This window comes from Cryptomeria japonica, chromosome 5, assembly GCF_030272615.1.
Source record: "Cryptomeria japonica chromosome 5, Sugi_1.0, whole genome shotgun sequence".
In the NCBI taxonomy this organism is placed as follows: Eukaryota; Viridiplantae; Streptophyta; class Pinopsida; order Cupressales; family Cupressaceae; genus Cryptomeria; species Cryptomeria japonica.
The window spans coordinates 85523800-85549603 of record NC_081409.1 but is presented as its reverse complement, the minus strand read 5'-3'; the positions used below and the strand labels follow the sequence as shown (position 1 = coordinate 85549603).

The 25804-nt window shown below is 35.6% G+C and overlaps 1 protein-coding gene across 1 annotated transcript; it reads left to right on the top strand.

Annotated features, from left to right (window-relative positions):
- Nucleotides 1-919: 919 nt before the first annotated feature.
- LOC131875725 (uncharacterized) lies at nt 920-25804 on the top strand. Its single transcript, XM_059220359.1, has 3 exons — nt 920-1348; nt 7224-7292; nt 25352-25804. The coding sequence occupies exons 1-3, from the start codon at nt 920-922 to the stop codon at nt 25802-25804; spliced, it is 951 nt and encodes a 316-aa protein (XP_059076342.1).

The window sequence follows — 25804 nt, the reverse complement described above, 5'->3', positions numbered from 1 at the left end:
TATTTTCTAACATTTATTGATGATTTCAGAAAGAAAACTTGGATATAATTTTTAAAGGAGAAGTCTGATGCTTTCTATAAATTTAAGGAGTTCAAATATATGATGGAAAAACAAAGTGGACTCTTCATCAAGGCACTTAGATCTGATAGAGATGGTGAATATAGTTCTAATTAATTTTTGGATTTTTGCAGAGATCATGGGATCAAGAAACAATTCACAACAAGGTACACACCACAATAGAATGGTGTAGCAAAGAGGAAAAATGGAACCATAATGGAGATGGCAAGGAGTATGCTAAAAGCTTAAAATTTAATGATTTTTGAGCTGAAGCAGTAGCATGTGCAGTGTACATTCTAAACAGAAGTCCTATGAAGAGTGTTAAAGACATAATCCCACAAGAAGCATGGAGTGGTAAGAAACATTTTGTATCTCATCTTAGAATCTTTGGATGTGTTGCATATGTTTTAGTTCTAGCTCAAATAAGGAGAAAATTGGATTATAAGAGTGAAAATGTATTTTTATTGGTTATAGTGAGTAGTCAAAACCTTATAGATTATATAACCCAATTTCAAAGAAGATGATTACTAGTAGGTATGTTATATTTAAGGATGAAGAATAATGGGATGAAAATATTGATATATCAGTCACAATTGGAGCACCAATACCAAATAATGAAGAAGAAAAAGAGGAACCAGTTGATTAGTCAAATCAAGTAGAACTAAGCACTCCACCAAGAAATCTTGTGCAAGGTCAATCATCAAGACATGCAGAGCATCCCACTCCAAAAGAAGGTAATGAGACAACTCCTACATTTGTTAAATCAAAAGGTAAGAAAATGAGAAGCTTGAAAGAGATATATGAACAAGGTGAATAATTCTTGAATTTTAGTTCAAATTTTTCATTATTCTCTTATGATCCTATGTCTTTTGAAGAAGCAATTAAGGAGGAACATTGTATCAAGGCCATGGATGAAGAAATTAATTTCATTGAAAGAAATCAGACTTGGGAGCTTGTGGATCTACCTGAAGGTAAAGATTGTATTGGTGTCGAATGGGTTTATAAAACCAAATTTAATGCAGAAGGTGAAATTGATAAACGTAAGGCTATATTAGTAGCAAAAGGTTATGCACAACAACATGGAATTGATTATATTGAAATATTTGCACCAGTTGCTAGCCTTGATACAATTAGAATGGTTTTAGCAATAGCTGCTCAGAATAATTGGATTTTTTTTCAAATGGATGTTAAATCTGTATTTTTGAATGGTTTTCTAGAAGAAGTGTATGTGAAACAAGCACTAGGTTATGAAGTGCATGGACATGAAGACAAGTTCTATAGATTGAAGAAGGTGCTCTATGGTCTCAAACAAGCACCTAGAGCATGTGGTATAGCAGGATTTATTCATACATGACAAACAATGGTTTCGATGGAAGCAGTAATGAGTCCACTCTATACACAAATATTAACAAAGAAGGTCAGATTTTGATTGTGTGCTTATATGTAGATGATTTGATATTCACTGGAAATTTGTCTGTAGACACTTTTAAATCAGCAATGATGAAACAATTTGAAATGACAGATTTAGGTTTGATGAGATATTTCTTAGACATTGAAGTAGTTCAATCTGATAAAGGAATTTTTATTTGTCAATCTAAGTATGCCAAGGATGTATTCAAAAAGTTTAATACATTGAACTCTAAACCAACACCAACTCCACTTGCAACAGGAACAAAATTAAGCAGAGAGGACAAGGGGTCAAATGTTGATCTAAATTTGTTTAAGAGGCTTGTTGGAAGTCTCATGTATCTCACAACTACAAGCTCAGACATCATGTATGGTGTTAGTTTAATCTCTAGGTTTATGGAGTCACCAAAAGACTCGCATTGGCATGTTCAAAAGAGGATATTGAGATATGTTGCAAGAACCAAGGGATATGGAATTTTCTATTCCACTACTAATGAGTTTGATTTGATTGGTTATACTGATAGTGATTTTGCAAGTGATATTGATGATAGGAAGAGCGCTTCTAGATATATCTTTCATTCTGGTACAGGTGCAATATCATGGGCATCAAAGAAGTAGCCTATAGTGACCTTTTCATCAGCTGAAGCTGAATATGTAGCAACCACATCAACATGTCAAGCAATCTAGATGAGGAGAATATTGAAGGATCTATTGCAAGCACAAGAGGAGCCTACACCAGTGTTTTGTGACAACAAATCAGCAATTGCGTTATCAAAATATCATGTTCTTCACCAAAAGAGCAAGCAAATTGATACGAGATTTCATTTTATCAGAGAACTAGTCAATAATGGAGAAATCTATCTTGAATGTTGTAGATCTGAAGATCAGTTAGCTGATATTTTTACTAAAGCACTACCTAGAGAAAACTTTGAATATCTACAAGAAAATTTAGGAATGATTGAAGTTAAAATTGTCAGTGGAAGAAATTAAAGAGGAATGATAGAATATGTTAATTTATTGCATGCGGTCGTTGAAACTAAACTAAAACTATAAGTCCTCCTCGTGAATTTTCTTTTTCTTTAATTGCATGCAGTCACTGCAAGAAATAAGAATAACAGTCAGTTCTCCCTAACTAACCTCCACACATGAATAAGCTATTAGTTCGTTATATTTTTTTGATTTCCTCTCCACCGTTATGTAAATAGTTAGTTGGGTGATATTTGTCCATGCAAGCAGTTAGCTTTTGTTTTCATCTCCTATCACATTCCTCATGTATGCAGAAAAATAGTTTGTCTTATCTTCTAGTCATGCAAGATGAAATTCTGTATAAATAAGAGATAAGTGTAATGCATTTCATGATTGAAAAAATAAAAGAGTTACTATTTTTTTTCTGTGTTGTAGCATAAGAATTTTTTGTGTATGCTCTATTTATTTTATCTCTCTACTTTCATTTTAGATCAGTAGAATTTATTATTAGAGAACCAGTATAACTCATCTTGAGGATCTCAAGATTCATTTCTGTTGAATTTACAAAAGTGCCAAGAAATAGACTCCAATTCTCGTTCTTGTTTTGCATGCATTTGATCTGAAATCTAGGGAGTCCACATTCTACGATCCACACCATTCATTGTATATCCAAAATGTAAAAGTGACATTCTACGATCCACACCATTCAAGGTCACATTTTGCAACAAGAGGGGTGGCCAAAGAACACCAAATAAGAATAACTCTGCCTATCTCCCACTGTATTTGTTTGCAGAATGACATAATGTTTTTAGAAGCCATCAAAGTTAATGGTTTGACAAACTGAGTAAAAGTTAAAAAACAAAATTCACTTTGACATTATGCAAGTTTCCAAAAAAATCTGGGTAAAACATTACATAAACAGAACAGTTTCAAAATGACCTTGCACAACATGGCACATATTTCATCGGTGACCAAGAAGAATGATGTTTATGTGAGACTTCTCTGCGTGCAATTGAAAGTTCTAATTGATGTCAAAACATGTGTAATTGATGTCAGATTCATTCGATCGAGTTGAGAGTGCATTTAGATGGTCTCGTCTTGCAGTTATTTGAGCCTCTTCAAAGGATTTCCTTTTTCAAAATTTGAATGATTCACTCCTGGAAAAGAGGCAACAATCTCCTCGAAGTTATAGGAGCCAACTATCTCAGCAACTTGTGGTAAGAAACTATCATTAATGTCAATGTATACTTCATATTTTTTACATTGACGTGTATATTGTGATTATATTAATAAGTGGATATTTAAAAAAATTATGAGAAGAGGTTTAATTAGAAAAATGTAATAGCCATGGATTGTTTGTCCATATTTTCAACAAATAAAGAGCCATTGACTATTCCATGACAATCCAAAGGATTATCAATGTTATGAAATTTTATTTTTTGGATTTATTTTACATACATTGTATAACATTGTATGCTCAAATGGCTTTGTTGTACAAAAAAATTATTTTATCAAAATATAACTTTGTGTTCCCATATGACTTATACATTCATTGTATTTGTGACAATAAATATAAATATAGATCTCTCTCTCTCTCTCTCTCTCTCTCTCTCTCTCTCTCTCTCTCTCTCTCTCTCTCTCTCTCTCTCTCTCTCTCTCTCTCTCTCTCTCTCTCTCTCTCTCTCGCGCGCGCGCGCGCGCGCGCTGTATTGGGTCAGTGCAGGATCATGGGGGGCCAAAAAGTGGCGATGTGAAAAAAAAGCCTTCTCCACTCGCCTAAAAATGTGAAAATATGTGTTGACTTTTTGTTTGGCCTAGGTGTCAGTATACCTTGGCATGGTAAACACCTAAGCAAATCGGATATCCGATTTTTATAGGAAATTTTAAATTTAAAAATATTATATAATATATAATATTATATTATATAATATATAATATATAATATATTATTATATTATTATATCATATAATAATATATTATATAATATGTTATTATATTATATAATAATGTTATTTTAAAATAGTTTAAGTATAAAATCGGATATACAATTTTTTGAGACAATATAAATGGACTGTGATAGCCTGTGAGTTATTTTTAACCCACGGGCTGCACAATTTTTAAGATTCCAATATCTAGTTGTTTGACCCAAATTTGCTAAAAAATATATTAAAAGGTTGGATTTTTATTGTTTTCAATCATTTTCATTCAAATTTTTATATTTTTTAATGTTTATTTGTTTTTTCATTGAAAATATGGTTTTTTCATGAAAACATTCAATTAGGTTAAAAATGGGGGATAACAGTGAAAACATTGATCAACCACAACCGCAACAACCAAACCCTCCTACACAAAACCCTCCTTTGCCAAACCCCCCCTCAATTCAGGATTTAATTACACAAATTTTGAACCAATTGAGGGGGATTGCAAATGTCTATCGTAGGATCTCTCGCTTGAACCCAATGTTTGATCCCCTCACGTCGATCATAAAGAGTGTGTGAGCTTGAATTTCATCCTTAGAATGTTACCTGTAATAAGTTAGTTTCACAAAATACAAATGGAAATGCATACAGGAAATCCAAATTCCACCAACGAAACTACATGAAATACATTCTAAAATAAAACATTATTTTACTTTCATGGCTTATGTCTCATTGTGTCCTAACTCCATTGTTCCTGGTTGTAGATGGTGTGCTCTCAGAAAATGTACTGTTGGCTTCCAAGATGGAATATGAAGAATGGACTAATAACTTGTAGTTAACTGACACTATGATATGCAAGTACTACATGATTATGCTAAAATGCTATATGATATTTGCTATTACTATTTGCTATTTTCTTCAAAGACTCACGGATGCATATGATAAATTTTGAAGACTAACTTGAAGATTCTTGAAGTCTAACTTGAAGATTCTTGAAGTCTAACTTGAAGATTACCTCTCTCAACTAAAGCTCTTAATTTTATAGACCTTGAGAGGATTAGATGATGTGGCTCAGATCAACGGTCATGATCAAATCTGTAGATTTGAATGGCTATGAGCAAAGGTGAAGGTTGAGAGAAAGGGGGAAGGAGAGGACAAGTGTCACTCATCTCACCTTGACTGGGTTGCTGACTGAGGGAATCTAGGGATGGTTGGAGGAAATTTAGGCATGAGAGGACAAGTGGACTCAAGTCCTTCCTAAAATGTAGGGGGTGTTGGAGAGAATATAGGAAATGGTTATGAAATATGTGTATGTACACAATTTTCATTAAATTGGTGGTTGAAGATAAATGATGAATTAATATTAAGAAATATTAATTTCCTTAGCCACATGTTTGATGAGTTGGCAAAGGGAAGATGAAGTAGAGATGGAGGGTGAGTTGGACAAGAAAGATTATATAATTTAGGAATTATTTAATATTTGAGACTATAGGATAGGAGAATAACTATTAAATATTGGATATTTAATTGTTTGGAGGAGATAATTAAATATTAGATATTTAATTAATTAGAAGAATAGGGTAAATTAATTAATTAATTAATTAAATATTAATTAATAGAAAGACATGAAAATGAATTAAATAAATTAATCTTTTCAAATTAACTATTTAATAGAAGAATAATTATTAAATAAATATAAAATATTTATTTAATTGCTCATAGCCAATTTTTATGTGTATACAAAGAGTATAGAAACCATCTCTGAGGAGCACAATGTTGCTCTTTTGTGATGATATTCTATGAGGAAACAATATGTGGATGGCTCATCCTATAAGGAGATCAAGGATCTCAAGATATCCAAAGCTTCTATCACCACATTGTTTGTGAATCCCCGCACTGGTCAACTTGTAGACCCCAAAAAAATAAAACTTTCTATTAAATGGTGCACAAATGATGGTATTGTGAAATTTTTTTGGGATCGTTGGTGGATGGTTTTCGACAAACCACCCAACAACAATCTTGATGTCCCCTTCTACTTCATCAAAAAAATGTATGCTGAGTTTGGTTTAGGAAAACATGTGAAGTATTTTGACATGTAACCTTTCCAGGGTGTGGATTTAGCTATGCCCCAAAATAGACCTAGGCCAGTCAGAGTAGTCGAAGGCACATATGTTCCCCCTTTTTCTATTGATCCCCCACCTCCAGTGTAGCATCCAGATACCATTTGTGAGGTGGCATCATGAACAATATCGGCTATTCACTCTTTGAGTAGCCTTTTGGTTTCTTAGGTTGGGTCATAGCTCAGCCTACGTTTGATGGTAGCAGTGTATTTGTTGGCATTGACACGTCCTCCTCAGCTCCAAACATTTGCATGGCCCATAGTTGTGTCATGTGTGGGAACATATGCTTGGGTCTAGTTGGAGAGCCTATTGATCCTCTTGCACACAGTGCAGATTATGAGGTGCATGAGATGCACGATGCACCATATGTTATGACATAGACTGGAGGATACCCTGGAGAGTCCTTGCATGCTAGAGGCGAGGAGGAACCTTCATCATACATTGATGATGTAGTGGTAAGATTTTTATTTTCATAGTTCATTCTATATTTTAAATGAATGTTTATAATCTAGATAATATTAAGTACTAATTTTTATTTACATGGTCTATTTAATAGTTGATGACTGAGGAGGAGTTGACACAAATCCAGGAGGGTACCTTGATGGCCATTTCATTTGGCCTTGATAACTTTATGATACATATATTATTGTACCTATTCGTTTGTATTTTATTGTACATACATGCTCAGCATTTATATTGGTATTAATTAGATTATGTAGTAACTTGCATGTATATCTTATTTTACTCTTGTAGGGCACAAGCAGCATGAGTGCGGGGCTGTGTGATTTAGAATTTGGTAGTGCAGTTGTAGACAAGGGAAAGGTAATTGAATGAAAATATGATTGAATGAATAGTTTAAATAACTTATAATGATTATACACCTCTAGACATAGATTGATAGTTTCATATACTTGTTGTGTATATGTATAGAGAATTCATTTAATGAACAATACAATACAATTAATTTATTAAATAATACAATATAATTCATTATTACCCTATGCATACTCATATTTTTCTCCCCTCACTCGGTCGAATGCTCAGGGTCATACCCTACAAACATCATCCCTTGAGCACCCTAAGTGCTAAAAATTGTCAAACTTTGATGAGCCCTAAGTCAGAATCCGTGGCACCTATGAACAATTTGTTTGAACCTATGGGGCCATGAGAGGGGTCCTTACAAAATAATATCTCAGTTTTTCAAGTTTCTCTATGGTTTTATTAGGGAAGAATTTTTTCGGTTGGCAAAAAAATCATCAGTCTCATTGAATCGAATATTGTCGCGTGGCCAATTTCTCATTCTGCTCATCGTGCTAATAAACTGTCAGCTTCGATATATCCAGTTAGGCATTATTACCCTATGCATGCTCCTATTTTTCCCCTCCACTCGTTCGAACGCTCGGGGTCATACCCTACTAACGTGGTCCCTTGAGCACCCTAAGTGCTTAACAATGTCAAACTTTGACGAGCCCTAACTCAGAATTCATGGCACCTGCGAATGATCCATTTGAACCTACAGGGCCATGAGAGGGGTCCCTAAAAGTCCTATCTCTATTTTTCAATTTTCCCTATGGTTTTATTAGGGTAGCATTTTTTCGGTTGGCCAAAAAATCGTTAGTCTCATTCAATCAAATGTTGTCACGTGGCCAATTTCTCGTTCTGCTCATTGTGATAACGAACCATCAACTTTGAAATATCAAGTTAGGCATTATTACCCTATACATGCTCCTATTTTTCCCCTCCACTAGATCGAATGCTCGGGGTCATACCCTACCGATGTCATCCCTTGAGCACCCTAAGTGCTAAAAATTGTCAAACTTTAACGGGCCCTAACTTGGAATCCGTGGAACCTGCAAAAGATTTGTTTGAACCTATGGGGCCATGAGAGGGGTCCCTACAAAAGACTATCTCGATTTTTCAAGTTTCCCTGCTGTTTTATTAGGGCAGCATTTTTTTGGTTAGTGAAAAAATTGTGAGTCTCATTCAATCAAATGTTGTCACGTGGCCAATTTCTTGTTCTGATCATTGTGATAATGAATCATTGGCTCCAAAATGTCTATTTAGGTATTATCACCCTATTCATGCTCCCAATTTTCCCCCCACTCGATCAAACTCTTGAGGTCATACCCTACCGACGTCGTCCCTTGAGCACCCTAAGTGCTAAAAATTATCAAACTTTGACGGGCCCTAACTCAGAATCCGTGGCACTTGTGAATGATCCGTTTGAACCTATGGGGCCACAAGATGGGTATATCAAAAGCCTATTTTGGTCTTTCAATTTTCCCTACGGTTTTATTAGGGTAGCATTTTTTCAGTTGGCGAAAAAATCATTAGTCTCATTCAATCGAATGTTGTCATGTGACCAATTCCTCGATCTACTCATTGTGATTACAAACCATTGGCTCTGACATGTCTAGTTAGGCATTAATACCCTATACATGCTCCTATTCCCCCCCCCCCCCCACTTGATTGAATGCTCGGGGTCATACCCTACCGATGTCCTCCCTTGAGCACCCTAAGTGCTAAAAATTGTCAAACTCTGACGGGCCCTAACTCAAAAACTCAAAATCCGTGGTACCTTGAATGATCCATTTGAACCTATGAGGCCATGAGAGGGGTTCCTACAAACTATTATCTTTTTTTTTCAATTTTCCCTATGGTTTTATTAGGGCAACATTTTTTCGGTTGGCAAAAAAATCATCAATCTCATTCAATCGAATGTTGTCCCGTAGCCAATTTCTCATTCTTCTCATCATGATAATGAGACGTCCACTCTGACATGTCCAGTTAGGAATAATTACCCTATGCATTCTCCTATTTTTCGCCCGCACTCAATAGAACACTTGGGGTCATACCCTATAGGCATCGTCCCTTGAGCACCCTAAGTGCTAAAAATTATCAAAATTTGACGGGCCCTAACTCGAAATTCATGGAACCTATAAACAATTTGTTTTAACCTATAGGGCCATGAGAGGGTTCCCTACAAAATCCTATCTTGGTTTTTAAATTTTACCTACGGTTTTATTAGGGCAACATTTTTTTGCTTAGCAAAAACATCATTAGTCTCATTCAATCGAATGTTGTCGCATGGCCAATTTTTCGTTCTGCTCATCATGATAACAAAACGTCAGCTCTGACATGTTTAGTTAGGCATTATTACCCTATGCATGCTCCTATTTTACCCCCCACTCGATCGAATGCTCGGGGTCATACCCTACCGACGTCATCCCTTGAGAACCCTAAGTGCTAAAAATTGTCAAACTTTGATGGGCCCTAACTCAGAATTCATGGGACCTAAAAAAAATCCATTTGAACCTACGGGGCGATGAGAGTGGTCCCTACAAAATCTTGTCTCAGTTTTTCATGTTTCCCTATGGTTTTATTAGGGCAACATTTTTTCAATTGGCAAAAAAATCATCAGTCTCATTCAATGAAAAAATATAGATAAACAAGAATTACATTGTAGACACATAATGATCATCAATATTTCCATGTATTGTATACACATAATTACCATTACACTTGCATGTGACATCCCTAAAGGAATATGCAAACATGATTTTTTTTCATTATCAATACAACTACACCAATGTACTCATGTACAGATACATTGTATATCATCAATATAACTAAACCAATTTGCTCATGGAAATTGTATATCATCATAACAAAGTTACCAAAATTCACATCCATATACAAATACAACATCCCACTTCATCTGCATTAGAAATCCTCATGTCCTAAGAGAAAAGCTTACGTACAACAATGCCTACATATAAATCAAGACCAAAATAAGCAACCTTTTTATGTGGAATGAATGTGCTACAAGAAACAAATTATAATACTTAATACAAATTATTTTGTTAAATTATAAATAAATCATTTGAAACATTTTTAATACGTACAAGCTTATATAATTACAAAACTTATCTATTTCTCTGCAAAGTATACAAGCATAACTTTGAAGAAAGACACATGTTGATTAAAGCCCTTCTCACTGCATTTCTCTACATGGTTGAAGCTGATGGTAGATATTGTCATTTCTAAATAGAAATACATTCACTTGACTTAGTTTTTATGCACAAAATTTAATCTCATTAATGCACAAAGGAATATGTACCATCACCAAGAGTAAACTAGTCAACGATGAATGATCTAGTATGAACTTGTATTTTTAAGAATTGTTAGTCTACACATAAAATGCATGGATGAGCATAAAGGCTTTATGATAATCACTTCAACTAAAATGAATGATAATAAATGAAAAGGTGTGATTATATACCATAAAAATACATCCCTTCGAATTATATCAAGAGAACCCACTATGTTGATGCAAAAATCATAATGCGATACTATTGTATATCACCAAAAAAGTCCTGCATGAGCATAAAGGTTTTGCGATAATTATATCATCAAAAAATATCAAATAGTGTTGTCTAATAACAAAAATTGTAAATCTCATCAAATGCATGATAATAAGTCATGTTGCAAAAATATGTCCCTTCCAATTATATCGAGTGTACCTGCTATGTGCATGCAAAAACCGTGTTGCCAAAAAAAATCGTTCATCAATAGACCTGCATTTTGAACACATCCTTAATATACACGTAACAAACTTGAACATTAAGGTTTAATGATCATTGTTTGAAATGAAATGCATGATTAAAAAAATAAGGCACCATTAAAGACCTACTACTCAAGTATGCCTAAAGGGTCATCTCTAGTTTGCTTAAGAGTATCTAGTATTGCTTCATGATCAATAGTAGTCACTGTCCATAGCTCTTTGGTCTTTGGTTTTGCTTGATGCTTCAACAACTTAACAGTTATAGCTATAATAAGGTGTGAATATATTAGAATGGTTTTGTGTCTCTCATAGTCTTCAAATGCAGGTATGCCATTCTTTCTAATCATGTATGTTCTCAACCAAGTTCCCACAACAACAGCTGAACCTGTAGGATATGTGAACCCATCATCATCATCATTTGTCACTGGTTGTGTTAGCTTGTTTTTTCCCTATACACATCGTTCCAACCAATATTCAGATCTCTCTTCTTTCCCTTGTGGTGCAACAACTGCAAAAACATGTCCTCGTTGTACAAGATCTGATAGATGATCATACTCAAGTGAACTTTCCATGTTATTGTTTGACAAGGATATTATTTGAGATAAAGGAGTTAAATATTGGGGAACCCATGTATCAACCCACTCACTTGACACACTGATCCCAATCACACCGAACAAAACTCTGACAAAAACAAGCCAACGCTCGTGTCCAAATGGTCCATGTACTTGCATCTAAGCTGAGAAATGAATGCATCTTTGAAGAATATTTAATTGTTTGACAATCCAATCTGTATCCCACTGTGCTCTCCTGAACCAACCAAAAGAATTTGGTCACTATTGAATTAAGAGTACCTCCATGTGACAATGCTGAACTACACCAATCAATAATAAAACGTGCATCAGAGAAATTTGCACCTGAAATTCTCAATTACTCTTTAAATAGAGCTCTCTTCAAACATGCACCTACTCCATCATGCTCCCCCTTCCCATGCCCTACCTCAAAAAAACATGAAATATGAGGTATAAGCCTCTCTACATGCATCCTACTCAACCAATAAAACATACAGCATTCTTGAATTGACCTGTATAGTTATCTGACCATATGATGTGTTGATCAATTACAAAAAAATTTATCACACAAGAACTCAAAAAAATTCTTGAAAAAATGTTGCACATACTTAGAGGAGTGTGATATATCATCACTCATATTAAAATGATACTCCCTCATTATCTTCATGTCATCTTCTATACTATTAGGAGCATGTCTATATGTAATATGAACAAAAATAGCAATCTGGATTGAATTGTAGTACTGTGACTGTACCTCATTCTATGGTTTCAATGTATAGTTCTCTACAAAATCAACCACCAATACAATAGTGCCAATTAGGAAAGAGTTCTTACACATCCTGAACTGTTGATCCAACCACTAAGACCTATGGGTGTGCCTTGCATACTTGTAGAAAATATTTTCCTTAAAATCCAAAATAAAATCAACAACACTCACTTCTCTTGAGACTAATTCGCATCTAGAACCTTCACCTCCACTCTTCAAAGTATATTTCACTATCTCATATCTTTTTTTCTCAACATAATTCTTTCCAAACTCGTGTTCGCTGCCCTCATGAAAACATGAAACAAAATTTGACAACTCGCCACATTGTGAGCACTTCTCATTCAAACAATCATTTTTATAGAAATAGAATCCATCATCTCTAGGGCATAAAAAAAGATCTTACAAGTCTCTTGATTATTTTGTAAATAGCATTGCACCACACTCCTACAACATTTCATTAGTATGCATCATAGAACGAATATGGCATAAAAGTTCATGGTACATTGAAAACTCCATATGGTACTTGCAACAACAAAAATTACGAATCTTAAGAGGAACACAATAAAATGGCTTAAAAGATTAAAAGGCCCTTTGTGATATTTGAAAAGTTGGATGTACTTGACAAAAAAAATTGTACAACATTGTTTGGCTTGATTCCAAGAAATGTTTGGGATGAGGTGTGCGGTCTCGGTTGCCGATTCTTAATTTCAAAATGTTCTTTACATTGGGTGATACTCTAGAATTAGAGTGCCAAAATTGTTGAATCTCCTCCTTCACATTGTCAATCAACTTTCTATCAACATGTGGAAGCCTCCCACCAAAATCTCATGTATCATGTTGAAGTGGATCGTCAAGTATTTGTCTTCATGCAAGTTCCCTATCCAAAGTTTTATGGTTTATGTTCAAATCAACACAAGTTTGTCTCATTTGACGAGCCTCCTTCAATTGATGGCTTACTAAGGAGGTTTTAATCACTCTTCAAGCAGCTCTCGTATCTCTTTCTTTGGTATTCTTTCCAATAGAATTGAGAGCATCAAATAGATTTTTGGCAATAATAGAATTTCTCTCCATCTTCTTGTTCATACGAATCTTCAATTTGTTTAGAAATGGTCTCATCTTTATCATCTTTAGAAATTGAACAAAGAGCTGGCATTTCTAGATCAATGTCTTATTGCTAAAATTTTGGTCAAAAATTTGTGTAGCCCACAACCGAACGGTTCTTGTTGACCTCTTACCTTCAAGATTCACAATAATGTTCTCATCAATTTCAAGTAACCATTTTGGGGTTCTTGAAGGTCTTGGATTTGGAATTTGTCTTTCATCAATGACAGGGTCTTCATTTATAAAGTAATTAGGTGTTACATATTGTTCACTTGGTTTAGAAATTCCACCTTCAATGTCAAAGTTTTCCACATTTTCACCTCCTATGTCAAAATTTTCTACATTATCACCTCCAATGTCAAAGATTTTCATTTTTACACTAAAATTATGGATACCTTCATTGTCAACTCCCAAATTTTCACTTTCCATTCTCACGTCATGTTGAGCATTCTCATTATCATTTTCAACATATTCAAAATTTTCACTTTCAAAATCTGCATTTTCATTTTCAATAACTTGTTCAACATTTTGAAATTAATTTTCCTCTTCACTTGAAGTAACATTAGCAATATTTAACATACATTGTCTTCTCCTCCTATGACCTTCTCTATCTCTTTCTCTATACACTTCAATTTTCTCATTAGAAAGTTTTATTTTGCATTTAGACTTTTGATGATAACTACTCCCCATTTACCTCCACAATGCTACTACTAAATGATTGACAATGTAAGATTTGACTTTAAGAATCTCTAAAAAGCACAAATTTGTCTCAACCTATTTGAAAACCCATGATAGTCGATAGAAAATAGAATGTGAAGAATGTGGGCCATTGGAATCCACAAAATGGCCCACAAGGCTCTTTTTTATTTACAAAAATTGGATATTGGATATTTGGTTTTAATGTATAAATTTGTGGTCCCAAAATTTTATCCCATTGCCACCTTTTTTTATTGTTGCCACATTAATGGCAGTGATAGAAATCAGATATCTGATAAAATCCGATATCCAATTTCATTACTCATATTTTAGAGAGAGATAGAGAGGGGGGAGGGGGTAGGGGAGAGGGGGGGAGGGGGTAGGGGGAGAGAGGAGGGAGGGGGGAGAGAGAGAGAGAGAGAGAGAGAGAGAGAGAGAGAGAGAGAGAGATCAGGGGAGGGGTCATGTGGTGTTCTAAGGGGTCATATTGTGTCATATGACCCCTTAGGACATAATATGACCCCTAAAGACAACATATGACTCCTAAGGACAACTTATGATCCCTTATGACACCATATTGGGTCGTTATGGGTCCTATGGTGTCCTAAGGCATCATCTTGTGTCCTACGACCCCTTAGGGTACCATATGACCCCTGAGGACATCATAAGACCCATAGCAACCCATAACAATCCATATGACCCCTTAGGACACCATAGGACCCATAACGACCTAATATGGTGTCATAAGGGGTCTTATGTTGTCCTTAGGGGTTATATTGTGTCCTAAGGGGTCATATGACACTATGACACCTTAGGATAGAGTATGACCCATAATGACCCAATATGGTGTCATAAGGGGTCATATGTTGTCCTTAGGGGTCAACTGGTTTCCCATGACCCCTTAGGACACCATATGACCCCTAATGATACCATATGGCATCATAAGAGGTCATATGACCCATAACAACACCGTATAGAGTTGTAAAGGGTCATATTGTGTCCTAAGGGGTCATATGACACAATATGACCCATAACAACACAATTTCATGTCTTAAGGGGTCATATGGTGTCCTAAGGGGTCGTAGGACACAATATGACCCCTTAGGACACCATAGGACTCATAACGACCCAATATGGTGTCATAAGGGGACGTATGTTGTCCTTAGGTGTCATATGGTGTCCCATGACCCCTTATAACACCTTATGACCCCTAACGACACCATATGGTGTCATAAGGGGTCATATGACCCATAACTACATTGTATAGAGTCGTAAAGGGTCATATTGTGTCCTAAGGGGACATATGGTGTTTTAAAGGGATGATATGACACAATATGACCCCCTAGGAGACAATATGACCCATAACCACACAATTTGGTATCTTAAGGGGTCATATGATGTCCTAAGGGGTCATAGGACATAATATGACTCCATAGGACACCATTGGACCCATAACGACCCAATATGGTGTCGTAAGGGGTCATATGTTTCCCTTAGGGGTCATATAGTGTTCCATGACCCCTTAGGATGCAATATGACCCATAACAACACAATTGGGTGTCTTAAGAGGTCATATGGTGTCCTAAGGGGTCATAGGACACAATATGACCCCTTAGGACACCATAGGACCATAACGACCCAATATGGTGTCATAAGGGGTCATATGTTGTCCTTAGGGGTCATATGGTGTCCCATGAACCCTTAGGACACCATATGACCCTAACGATACCATATGCTATCATAAGGGGTCATATGACTTCTTATGACACCAAATGGTATTGTTAGGGGTCATATGGTGTCCTAAGGAGTCATATGATGTCTTAAACAGGTCATATGACACAATATGACCCCTTTGGACACAATATGACCCATAAAAATATAATTTGGTGTCTTAAGGGGTCATATGGTGCCCTAATGGGTTGTAGGACACAATATGACGCCTTAGGACACCATAGGACCCATATCGATCGAATATGGTGTCATATGGGGTCATATGTTGTACTTAGGGTTCATATGGTGTCCCATGATCCCTTAGGACATAATATGACCCATAATGACATAATTTGGTATGTTAAGGGGTCATATGGTGTCCTAAAGTATCGTAGGACATAATATGACCCCTTAGGACACCTTAGGACCCAAAACAACCCAATATGGTGTCGTAAGGGGTCCTATGTTAAGCTTAAGGGTCATATGGTGTCCCATGACCCCTTAGGACACCATATGATCCATAACAATGCCATATGGTGTCATAAGGAGTCATATGACCCATAACGACACCGTATAATCATAAAGGGTCATATTCTATCCTAAGGGGTCATATGATGTCTTAAACGAATCTTATGACACAATATGACCCCTTAGGACACAATATGACCCATAACGACACAATTTGGTGTCTTAACTGGTCATATGGTGTCCAAAGGGGTCATAGAACATAATATGACCCTTTAGGACATCATAGGACTCACAATGACCCAATATGGTGTCATAAGAGATCGTATGTTGTCCTTAGGGGTCATATGGTGTCCCATGACCCCTTAAGACATAATATGACCCATAATGACACAATTTGGTGTCTTAAGGGCTCATATGGTGTCCTAAGGGGTCGTAGGACACAATATGACCCCTTAGGACACCATAGGACCCATAACGACCCAATATGGTGTCATAAGGGGTCGAATGTTGTCCTTAGCAGTCATATGGTATCCCATGACCCCTTAAGACACCATATGACCCCTAACGACACCATATGGTGTCATAAGGGGTCATATGTTTTCCTTAGGGGTCATATGGTGTCCCATGACCCCTAAGGACACCATATGACCCCTAACAACACAATATGGTGTCATAAAGGATCATATCACCCATAACAACATTGTATAGAGTCGTAAAGGTTCATATCGAGTCCTAAAGGGTGATATGGTGTCTTAAAGGGGTCATATGGAACAATACGACCATTTAGAACACAATATGACCCATAGGGACATAATTTGGTGTCTTAAGGGGTCATATGGTGTCCTAAGGGGTCGTAGGACACAATATGACCCCTTAGGACACCATAGGACCCATAACGACCCAATATGGTGTCATAAGGGGTCATATGGTGTCCCATGACCCCTTAGGACACCATATAACCCCTAATGACACCATATGGTGTCATAAGGGTTCATATGACCCATAATGATATCGTATAGAGTCATAAAGGGCCATATTGTGTCCTAAGGGGTCATATGGTGTCCTAAAGGGGTCATATGACACAATATGACCCCTTAGGATACAATATGGCCCATAACAATAGAATTTGGTGCCTTAAGGGGTTTTATGGTGCCCTAAGGGGTCGTAGGACACAATATGACACCTTTGGACACCATAGGACCCATAATCTCACTCTCCATCTCCCCTAATCTCTCTATCTCTCTCTCCATTCCCCCTCCCCATCTCTCTATATCCTGACTCTCTCTCCCTGCTAATATCTCTCTCTCTCCCTCTCCCCTAATCTCTCTATCTCTCTATATCCTCTCTCTCTCACATAATATCTCTCTATCTCTCCCCCCTTCCACCTCCCCATCTCTCTCTCTCTCTCTCTCTCTCTCTCTCTCTCTCTCTCTCTCTTCCACCTCCCCTAATAGTTTAATTATGTGCAAATTTAGTTAGTGAATTTACTTATCAAAATTTGATATCCGATTGTACCGGATATCTGGATTTTGTTGTACAAATTTGAAATTTGAAATTTTGGCTAGGGAATGCTTTGGGTTTTAGCTTAGAAGTGACAAGCCTGGAAATTCAACTAAAAACACATGTTTTTTCAGTATTCCTTGATTTTCTAGACTTTACACTGGTGGCTGACAACTTTTTTTATTGCTAAAACTGATAAAACGAAAAGATTTTTTTAAGTATGTTCTCATATTTCCAACAATAAAAGGCTTGTCTTATTTTGACTTTAATAAATAATTATTATTTATTTTTTAATTGAATTCTGACAAAAGTCCCGATTGATAGACTAATTGAAAAACACTCAACTTTCAAATGGTATAACATTTTTTGAATACGAAATATGCATCACATCCTATGCTTCATCTACTATAGGGAAAAAAAATAAAAAAATTCATAAGGTTTTGACCAAGTTAAGGTGGTTAGATGTAGGAGTTTCTGAATTTCTAAAAAGTTGTAGTAAAAAAATCATAAATAATTATTTACTTTATAAAAATTTATAAAAAAATATGTGTTGCATCTGTACATGAGTCTAATACTTATATTATAAATATTATTAAAAAAAATTATTATGATTTGATTGTGATTAGGGTGGTCAGACATACGTCTACTTCTTATCTTTTTCCTGAAATTTTAGTACCAGTGCATTCAAATTTGAAATTTTCATCAAATAGTATTTTTGTTTTTTAAAAACATCTAGTCGCTTAGAAACTACATTCAATTTTCTATAGATTCTCTTCTTACATATTTTAAAAATAATGTTCACAACTTATTCAAATTTTCATGTCAAGTTGCATAACTCCAATTTTTAAAAATTCCATTGCCACTTAAGGGCCTGTTTTGGCACACCATGATCCTACACATACCCTATTTGTGATAATAAATATACATATAGATCTCTCTCTCTCTGTCTCTGTCTCTCTATTTGTGTGTGTGTGTGAGAGAGTGAGTGTGTGTGGCATTTTCATGACAATATGTATATGAAATTTTGCATTGCATATATGGTGATCAATTATGACTACATATGTTGTCATATTTCTTATTTATAGATGGTGCTATTTGTTTTTTAATTTTTTTCATTTATACAATGAGGGCATAAAAATACATATAAACCAATATGAGCTATTTTAATTAAATTCTTTAATATTTTTATTCTAATATATATTTATGTGTGTCGACTTGAATTTCATCCTCAAAATGTTACCTACAATAAGTTAGTTTCACAAAATACAAATAGAAATGCTACAGGAAATCTAAATTCAATCAATGAAACTACATGAAATATATATGAAATAAAAAAATTAATATTACCTTCATGGTTTATGTCTCATTGTGTCCTAGCTCCATTGTTCCTAGTTGCAAATGGTGTGCTCTCAGACAATGCACTGATGGTTTCCAAGATGGCATATGAAGAATAGACTGATAACTTGTAGTTAACTGATACTATGATATGCAAATACTACATGATTATGCTATTACTATTTGTTTCAAGATTAAAACTCATGGATGCAAAAATTATTTTGAAGAATAACTCTCTCTCAACTGGAGCTCTTACTTTTATAGACCTTGAGAGGATTAGATGATGTGGCTTAGATCAACGGTCCTAATCAGATCTGCAGATTTGGATGGTTGTGAGCAAAAGTGAAGGTTGAGAGAAAAGGGGAAGGAGAAGACAAGTGTCACTCATCTCACCTTGAGTGGGTTGCTGACTGATAGAATCTAGGGATGGTTGGAGGAAATTGAGGCATGATAGGACAAGTGGACTCAAGTCCTTCCTAAGAGGTAGGGGGTGTTGGAGAGAATATAGTAAATGGTTATGAAATATGTGTATGTACACAATTTTCATTAAGTTTGGAAGTTGGAGATAAATGATGAATTAATATTTAAGAAATATTAATTTCCTTAGCCACATGTTGGATGAGTTGGCAAAGGGAAGATGAAGTGGAGATGGAAGGATGAGTTGGAAAAGAGGGATTAAATAATTTAAGAATTATTTAATATTTGAGACTAGGATAGGATAATAACTATTAAATATTAGATATTTAATTGTTTGGAGAAGATAATTAAATATTAGATATTTAATTAATTAGAAGAATATGATAGCTGAATTAATTAATAGAATATTAATTAATAGAAAGACACAAAAATGAATTAAACAAATTAATCTTTTCAAATTAACTATTTAATAGAAGAATAATTATTAAATAAATATAAAATATTTATTTAATTTCTCATAGCCATTTTTATGTGTATACATTTTGCCCCTCTTTGAAATGATGTCAAGACAACATTGTTTCAAAGATTAAATCAAGTCTCGATAGTGTGCCTGATGAAGATTAAAATCCTGATTGTGTGCCCCAGATACTAATTTTTGGATATTGATTTGATGATGATTGCCCCTCGAGAGATCATTTGTGCATTAAAGGTATGGATGATCTCTCGATAGAAGAAGAATGTTATATGAAAGATAGATGAGTGAATAGATTGCAGATTGATCAGATAAATTAGATTGATAAGATTGATTGGATTGAGATCAAGTCTGGTTTCATGAAGGACACATCCCATATAAGACAAAAGATGATCAAAATGTCTGGTTTCAAGAAAGATACATCCTGTATAAGACATGATAGATGATCAAAACATCGGGTTTCAGGAAAGATACATCTTGTATAAGATATGATACATGATCAAAACGTCTGGTTTCAGGAAAGATACATCATGTATAAGACTTGATAAATGATAGTTGAATGAATGATGAAGATATTAAAGTGAAGAATGATTCCATTAGATGATGATGTTGGTGCAGATGTTGCAGGTGATGCAGGTGTTAGACCTAGAGGCTTGAGAGGCAGTCATGATTCTTGACTTGATTTGTATTTATGAGGCACTTGTATTTTTTATCTGAACTCATTGTATACTTGGACTTTTATTTTTTTATTATGATCTATATGCAGACATTGATTCTATATGATGATGATCATTATTATGCATGTTATTCTATTTGATGATGATCTATATTAGGAGGAAACCAGGAAATGACAAACACCATTTCTGCATATTGAGCATAAGCGAGCTTGGAAGAAGTCCAACTAGGTTTTAGTGACCGTAAAAGAGTAAGTGTAGGGGAGGACTGGTGTAGAAGACAGGATGATGACTTTATAGACTGCGAGTAAGAAAGGGTAGTCCTCACTAGTACATTTAGGCCTAATTTCTGACCAACTTTACCATCAAAAACTCATCGTCGGGCTTCCCGATGATGCCATTTGTGTCGGTAGTCCGACGATGTTATGAGCTCCTCCTACGATGGCTATATTTGCACCCCTCAGCACAAATATCGATGGATTTCCATCGGATTTCTGACGGATGTTATGATTGCTCCTCGACGACCGTCTGACATGGAAGTGGCGTTGGATATACAACATCCTTGTCGGATGTTTCATTAGTTGTCATTGGAATTTCGACGGTGAGAGATGATGTGGGTCAAACGGCTTTGCCGTCAATAAATGAAATCATTGAACGAGTTCTAGTTTTAAAAATTGCATTAAACATTTATTATTTATTTGATTCAGTGTTATTTGCAAAAAATGATTATCAATGATGTTTCCTTTCTCCAAGAATTGTCTAGGATCTTTCTGTCAGATAATATGTAACATCGAATGACTAAATCTTTTCTTTACAAATGTTTATTTTGTTTAATTATTATCTGAGCGTGAATTAAAATTTATATATGTACGGAAGCAGAACATACAAGATAAAGAGTCATGTGCAAACAAATTTCATAAAAGAAAGCAAGCAGGCATTATCTTGAATGACATGGGAACATGCTTATTAGCTACCTAGAAGAGAGCAATTGGAGAAAAGTAGAGGAAAGTGTTAAAGGGTGATAAATAGATAGAAAGTATGCAATACAAACAAACAATGTCTGGAATGTTTGATGTGACATCTTTAGTTTATGTCCAGAGGGACTAACTTGTTTTGGAGTTCCTGCGAAACCTATTGGGCCACACTTTGGAGGAAATCAATGTGTTCATGCAAGGAGCACCATTTTTCTATTATGAGAATGATGCTTTTGCACCAAAGGATATTTGGAAGTCAATATCCAAAAATTTCTACAGTGTGGAACTAGAGTTGGCGGACTCAAAGTAATTTTTAGCTTTTAGAAGACCAAGAGGTTATGTACACAATCTCCCAATAGAAGGGAGATTTCAAGAATTACCTCTCCCCCCCCATGACTATTCAGGAAGGACTTCCTCAAACAAAGGACTATTGGCCTCCATGGGATCAAAGAAAAAAATTGAAGCATAGACTCTAGACGATGTGGTGGTGTCCTTTGTGAAGAACTCTGCACTATAATTGAAAATTCATGAGGGAAACTGCAAGATAGTGAAGAGAAATACAATCTTGAAAAGTGGGAAGAATGGATCTTGGTTTGGGTGGGGAAAATTCAAGTGGCTCCTCTAGAGGTTGACAAGATAGAAATCATATTAGGATTTGAAAAAGATCACACTCGTGGAACTTCATGTGCAAGTGATCAATTGCGGTGTTTAGGTAATGCATTCCAAATAGATACAGTTTCATGCCATCAGGATAAAAGTCTTTAATCAAGACATTACCCATTTGGAATACAACTGTATCTATTTGGAATAAATTACCCAAACACCGCAATCGATCACTCGCACACGAAGTTCCACGAGTGTGATCTTTTTCAGATCCTAATATGATTTTTATCTCGTCAACCTCTAGAGGAGCCACCTGACTTGGCCCCACCCAAACCAAGATCCATTCTTCCCACTTTTCAAGATTGTATTTCTCTTCACTATCTTGTAGTTTCCCTCGTGAATTTTCAATTATAGTGCAGAGTTCTTCACGAAGGACACCACCACATCCTCTAGAGTCTATGATTCAATTTATTTCTTTGATCCCATGGAGCCCAATAGTCCTTTGTTTGAGGAAGTGCTTCTTGAATAGTCATGGGGGGGAGAGGTAATGCTTTAAATTGCCCTTCTATTGGGAGATTGTGTACATAACCTCTTGGTCTTCTGAAAGCTGAAAATTACTTCGAGTCTGCCAACTCTGGTTCCACACTATAGAAATTTTTGGATATTGACTTCCAAATATCCTTCGGTGAAAAAGAATCATTATCATAATAGAAAAAAGGTGCTCCTTGCATGAACACATTGATTTCCTCCAAGCGTGGCCCAATAGGTTTCATAGGAACTCCAAAACCAGTTAGTCCCTTCGAACATAAATTAGAGATGTCACATCACACACTCTAGACATTGTTTGTTTGTATTGCATACTCTCTATCTATTTATCACCCTTTAATACTTTCCTCTGCTTTTCTCCAATTTCTCTCTTCTAGGCAGTTGATGAGCTTGTTTCCATGTCATTCAAGATAATGCCTGCTTGCTTTCTTTTACGAAATTTGCTTGCACATGACTCTTCAACTTGTATGTTCTGCTTCCGTACAGATATAAATTTTAATTCACGCTCAAATAATAATTAAATAAAAAAAATACTTGTAATGAAAAGATTTAGTCATTCGATGTTACATATTATCTGATGGAAAGATCTTAGACAATTCTTGGAGAAAGGAAACATCATTGATAATCATTTTTTGCAAATAACACTGAATCAAATAAATTAAAAATATTTCATGTAATTTTTAAAAGTAGAACTCATTCAATGCTTTCATGCACCGACGACAAAGCCGTCTGACCCGCACCATTATCCATAATAGAACAAATCAATATAATAGGCTATTATAAAGAATATATACAAAAATATGAAAGAACATTAAATTACCATTACAAACCCATAAACCATTAAATAGTGAAAATAGATATAAATTTGTAATCTCCCTACAAACACCACAACCATAACCAAAACAAAAAAAATTCTTACTCGCAAAAACTAAGTAGCTAGTGAGTTGCAAGTCCACAACATCTCTCAGATGATCAAACCATTTCTTAATTTTGGTCTTTTGATTAGTCAATGGATTTAGTTGCATGTACAAGTTTTCTATTTGAAGCCTTCTGTTTCTCTATATTTGAGACTTAATAAAATTCTTGTGAGTAGGAAATTGATTTAGGAGTTACGTGTGAATAATTTGGCAAAGTAAATGATGACAATCAAACTCAAATTTTATTTGTCTTGGAATCCTTTTATGTTGATGGAATTAAATTAAAGTTCTTTCTCTATTTTTTGGTGATCTCTGGAGCAAAGGTTGCTTTGCATCAACTTGGGATATATTTAACTTGTGTTGTATCTGCCGAAATATGTATAATAGGTCGATGCAATGCAACCTCTGCTCCACCAATACTAGATAGAAGAAAAAGTACTTTAATAGAGTGCCATCAGGATAAAATGCTTTCAAGACATATATTAGGTATAAAAGGAAGCCTACCTTGTCATTTGAAGGGGTTTACCTACAATTTAAGTCATCTCTTAATTATTAAATCAATTTAATTCCAAGTGAACAGGCAATCAAGCATTCATCAAGAATTGAAGGAGAAATCAAGTTAATAAAGATATTTAATAGAAGAGATATTTAATAAAGATATCATCTTTTAAATTAAGAAATGGGTAGGAGATTAAGTGTTGGTGTAAATAATTATTCATCATGGATATTATTACACTTTACTTAAGTTTACTTAGGATAATGCATTTCATAGTAGTTTGGATATGAGACAGTTGGGTGTTTGTGCCACATTGGGATAGTGTGTGTAGGAGAAATTCCACCTTTTATGGTGTTGATCTTGTTGTTACACTCCACTCTTGTTGTTACACTCCACATTCAGTGGGTGATCCACCTCATGTGGACTATTATATTATTTCTCCTACCTACCCAAACCTATTTCCTACCTACCCTTGTTTCTTATTGAGCCACATGTCATGTTTGTGTGCTCACATATCCCTAGCCTTGCCTATATAAGCAAGCTCATCTACATTGTATGTAACTATTGAATCGTATTGTTGATCATTTTCTATTGATGAGAATACAGTTTATTCTTGTCCTATATTGTGTCTCTATTTTGTACATTTCATTGAGCTCTTGATCTTGGCAAAATCTCACATGGTATCAGAGCCATTGGGGCTTCATTGATTCATCTTGAAGAGGCATTATTGTGACGTCAAGAGGCAGATCTGAGGAGCAGCATCTTTTGGAGGCATCCTAGACCATATCCGACCCCGCCATTGTGTCCAGAAGGCTGTTTCCATGAATTTTGGTTATAAAGTCGGCCTATTTTGGTGAGAAAATTTTTTTCTCCAATTTTGCTATATTTGTACAAATTTCGAATTTTTTATATATTTTTCAAATAAAAAATTTATTTTTCTGAAATATTTTTCAAAAATCAAAAATAAAAAAAAAATCGAAAAAAATTTTGAAAAAATAAAAATAAAAATAAAAATAAAAATCAAAAAGCAAATTTTGGGGGTCCGTAGACCCCCCCGTACCTGTGTGTTGCAGGTTGCAGGTCGTGTTGTACTTGCCACTGCATTGTTTCCTGCATCGCCGCCCGCGCCCGTACCTTGCAAGTCCGTCCTTCGTGCTGAGTCTCGATGCCATCGCTACCTCTTCGCCGACGACCGCAGCCTACTCCTCGTCAGCAGCACGTCAACACCGCCTCCCGCCAGCACCACGCACTACCACCGCCGCCACGCCGACTCCTCCCAACATTGGCCCCCGTCCTCTGTCTCTCCAGCGTCCGCTCACTTTCACCGGTGCTCACTACAAAATGCCACTAAGCCACCACTTTCGGCCCGCCTCCGGCAACCTTCTCCTGTCGACGACACTAGACCAGAGGACCCGTGCCCACCACGTGCCAGGCGGCCACTAGCCCGTGGGTACAAACCATCCACGCCAGATCCGTACGGCCACCACGCAGCTCACATAGTCGTATTTGCATACAGTGCCACGTAG

What these genes read in the sequence shown, in the direction of transcription:
- LOC131875725 (XM_059220359.1), top strand. Translation starts at nt 920, where the DNA reads ATGTCTTTTGAAGAAGCAATTAAGGAGGAACATTGTATCAAGGCCATG. An exon ending in AGTTCTATAGATTGAAGAAG is followed by an intron (nt 1,349 to 7,223) that starts GTGCTCTATGGT and finishes TTACTCTTGTAG; the next exon opens with GGCACAAGCAGCATGAGTGC. An exon ending in CAGTTGTAGACAAGGGAAAG is followed by an intron (nt 7,293 to 25,351) that starts GTAATTGAATGA and finishes TGTGTGTTGCAG; the next exon opens with GTTGCAGGTCGTGTTGTACT.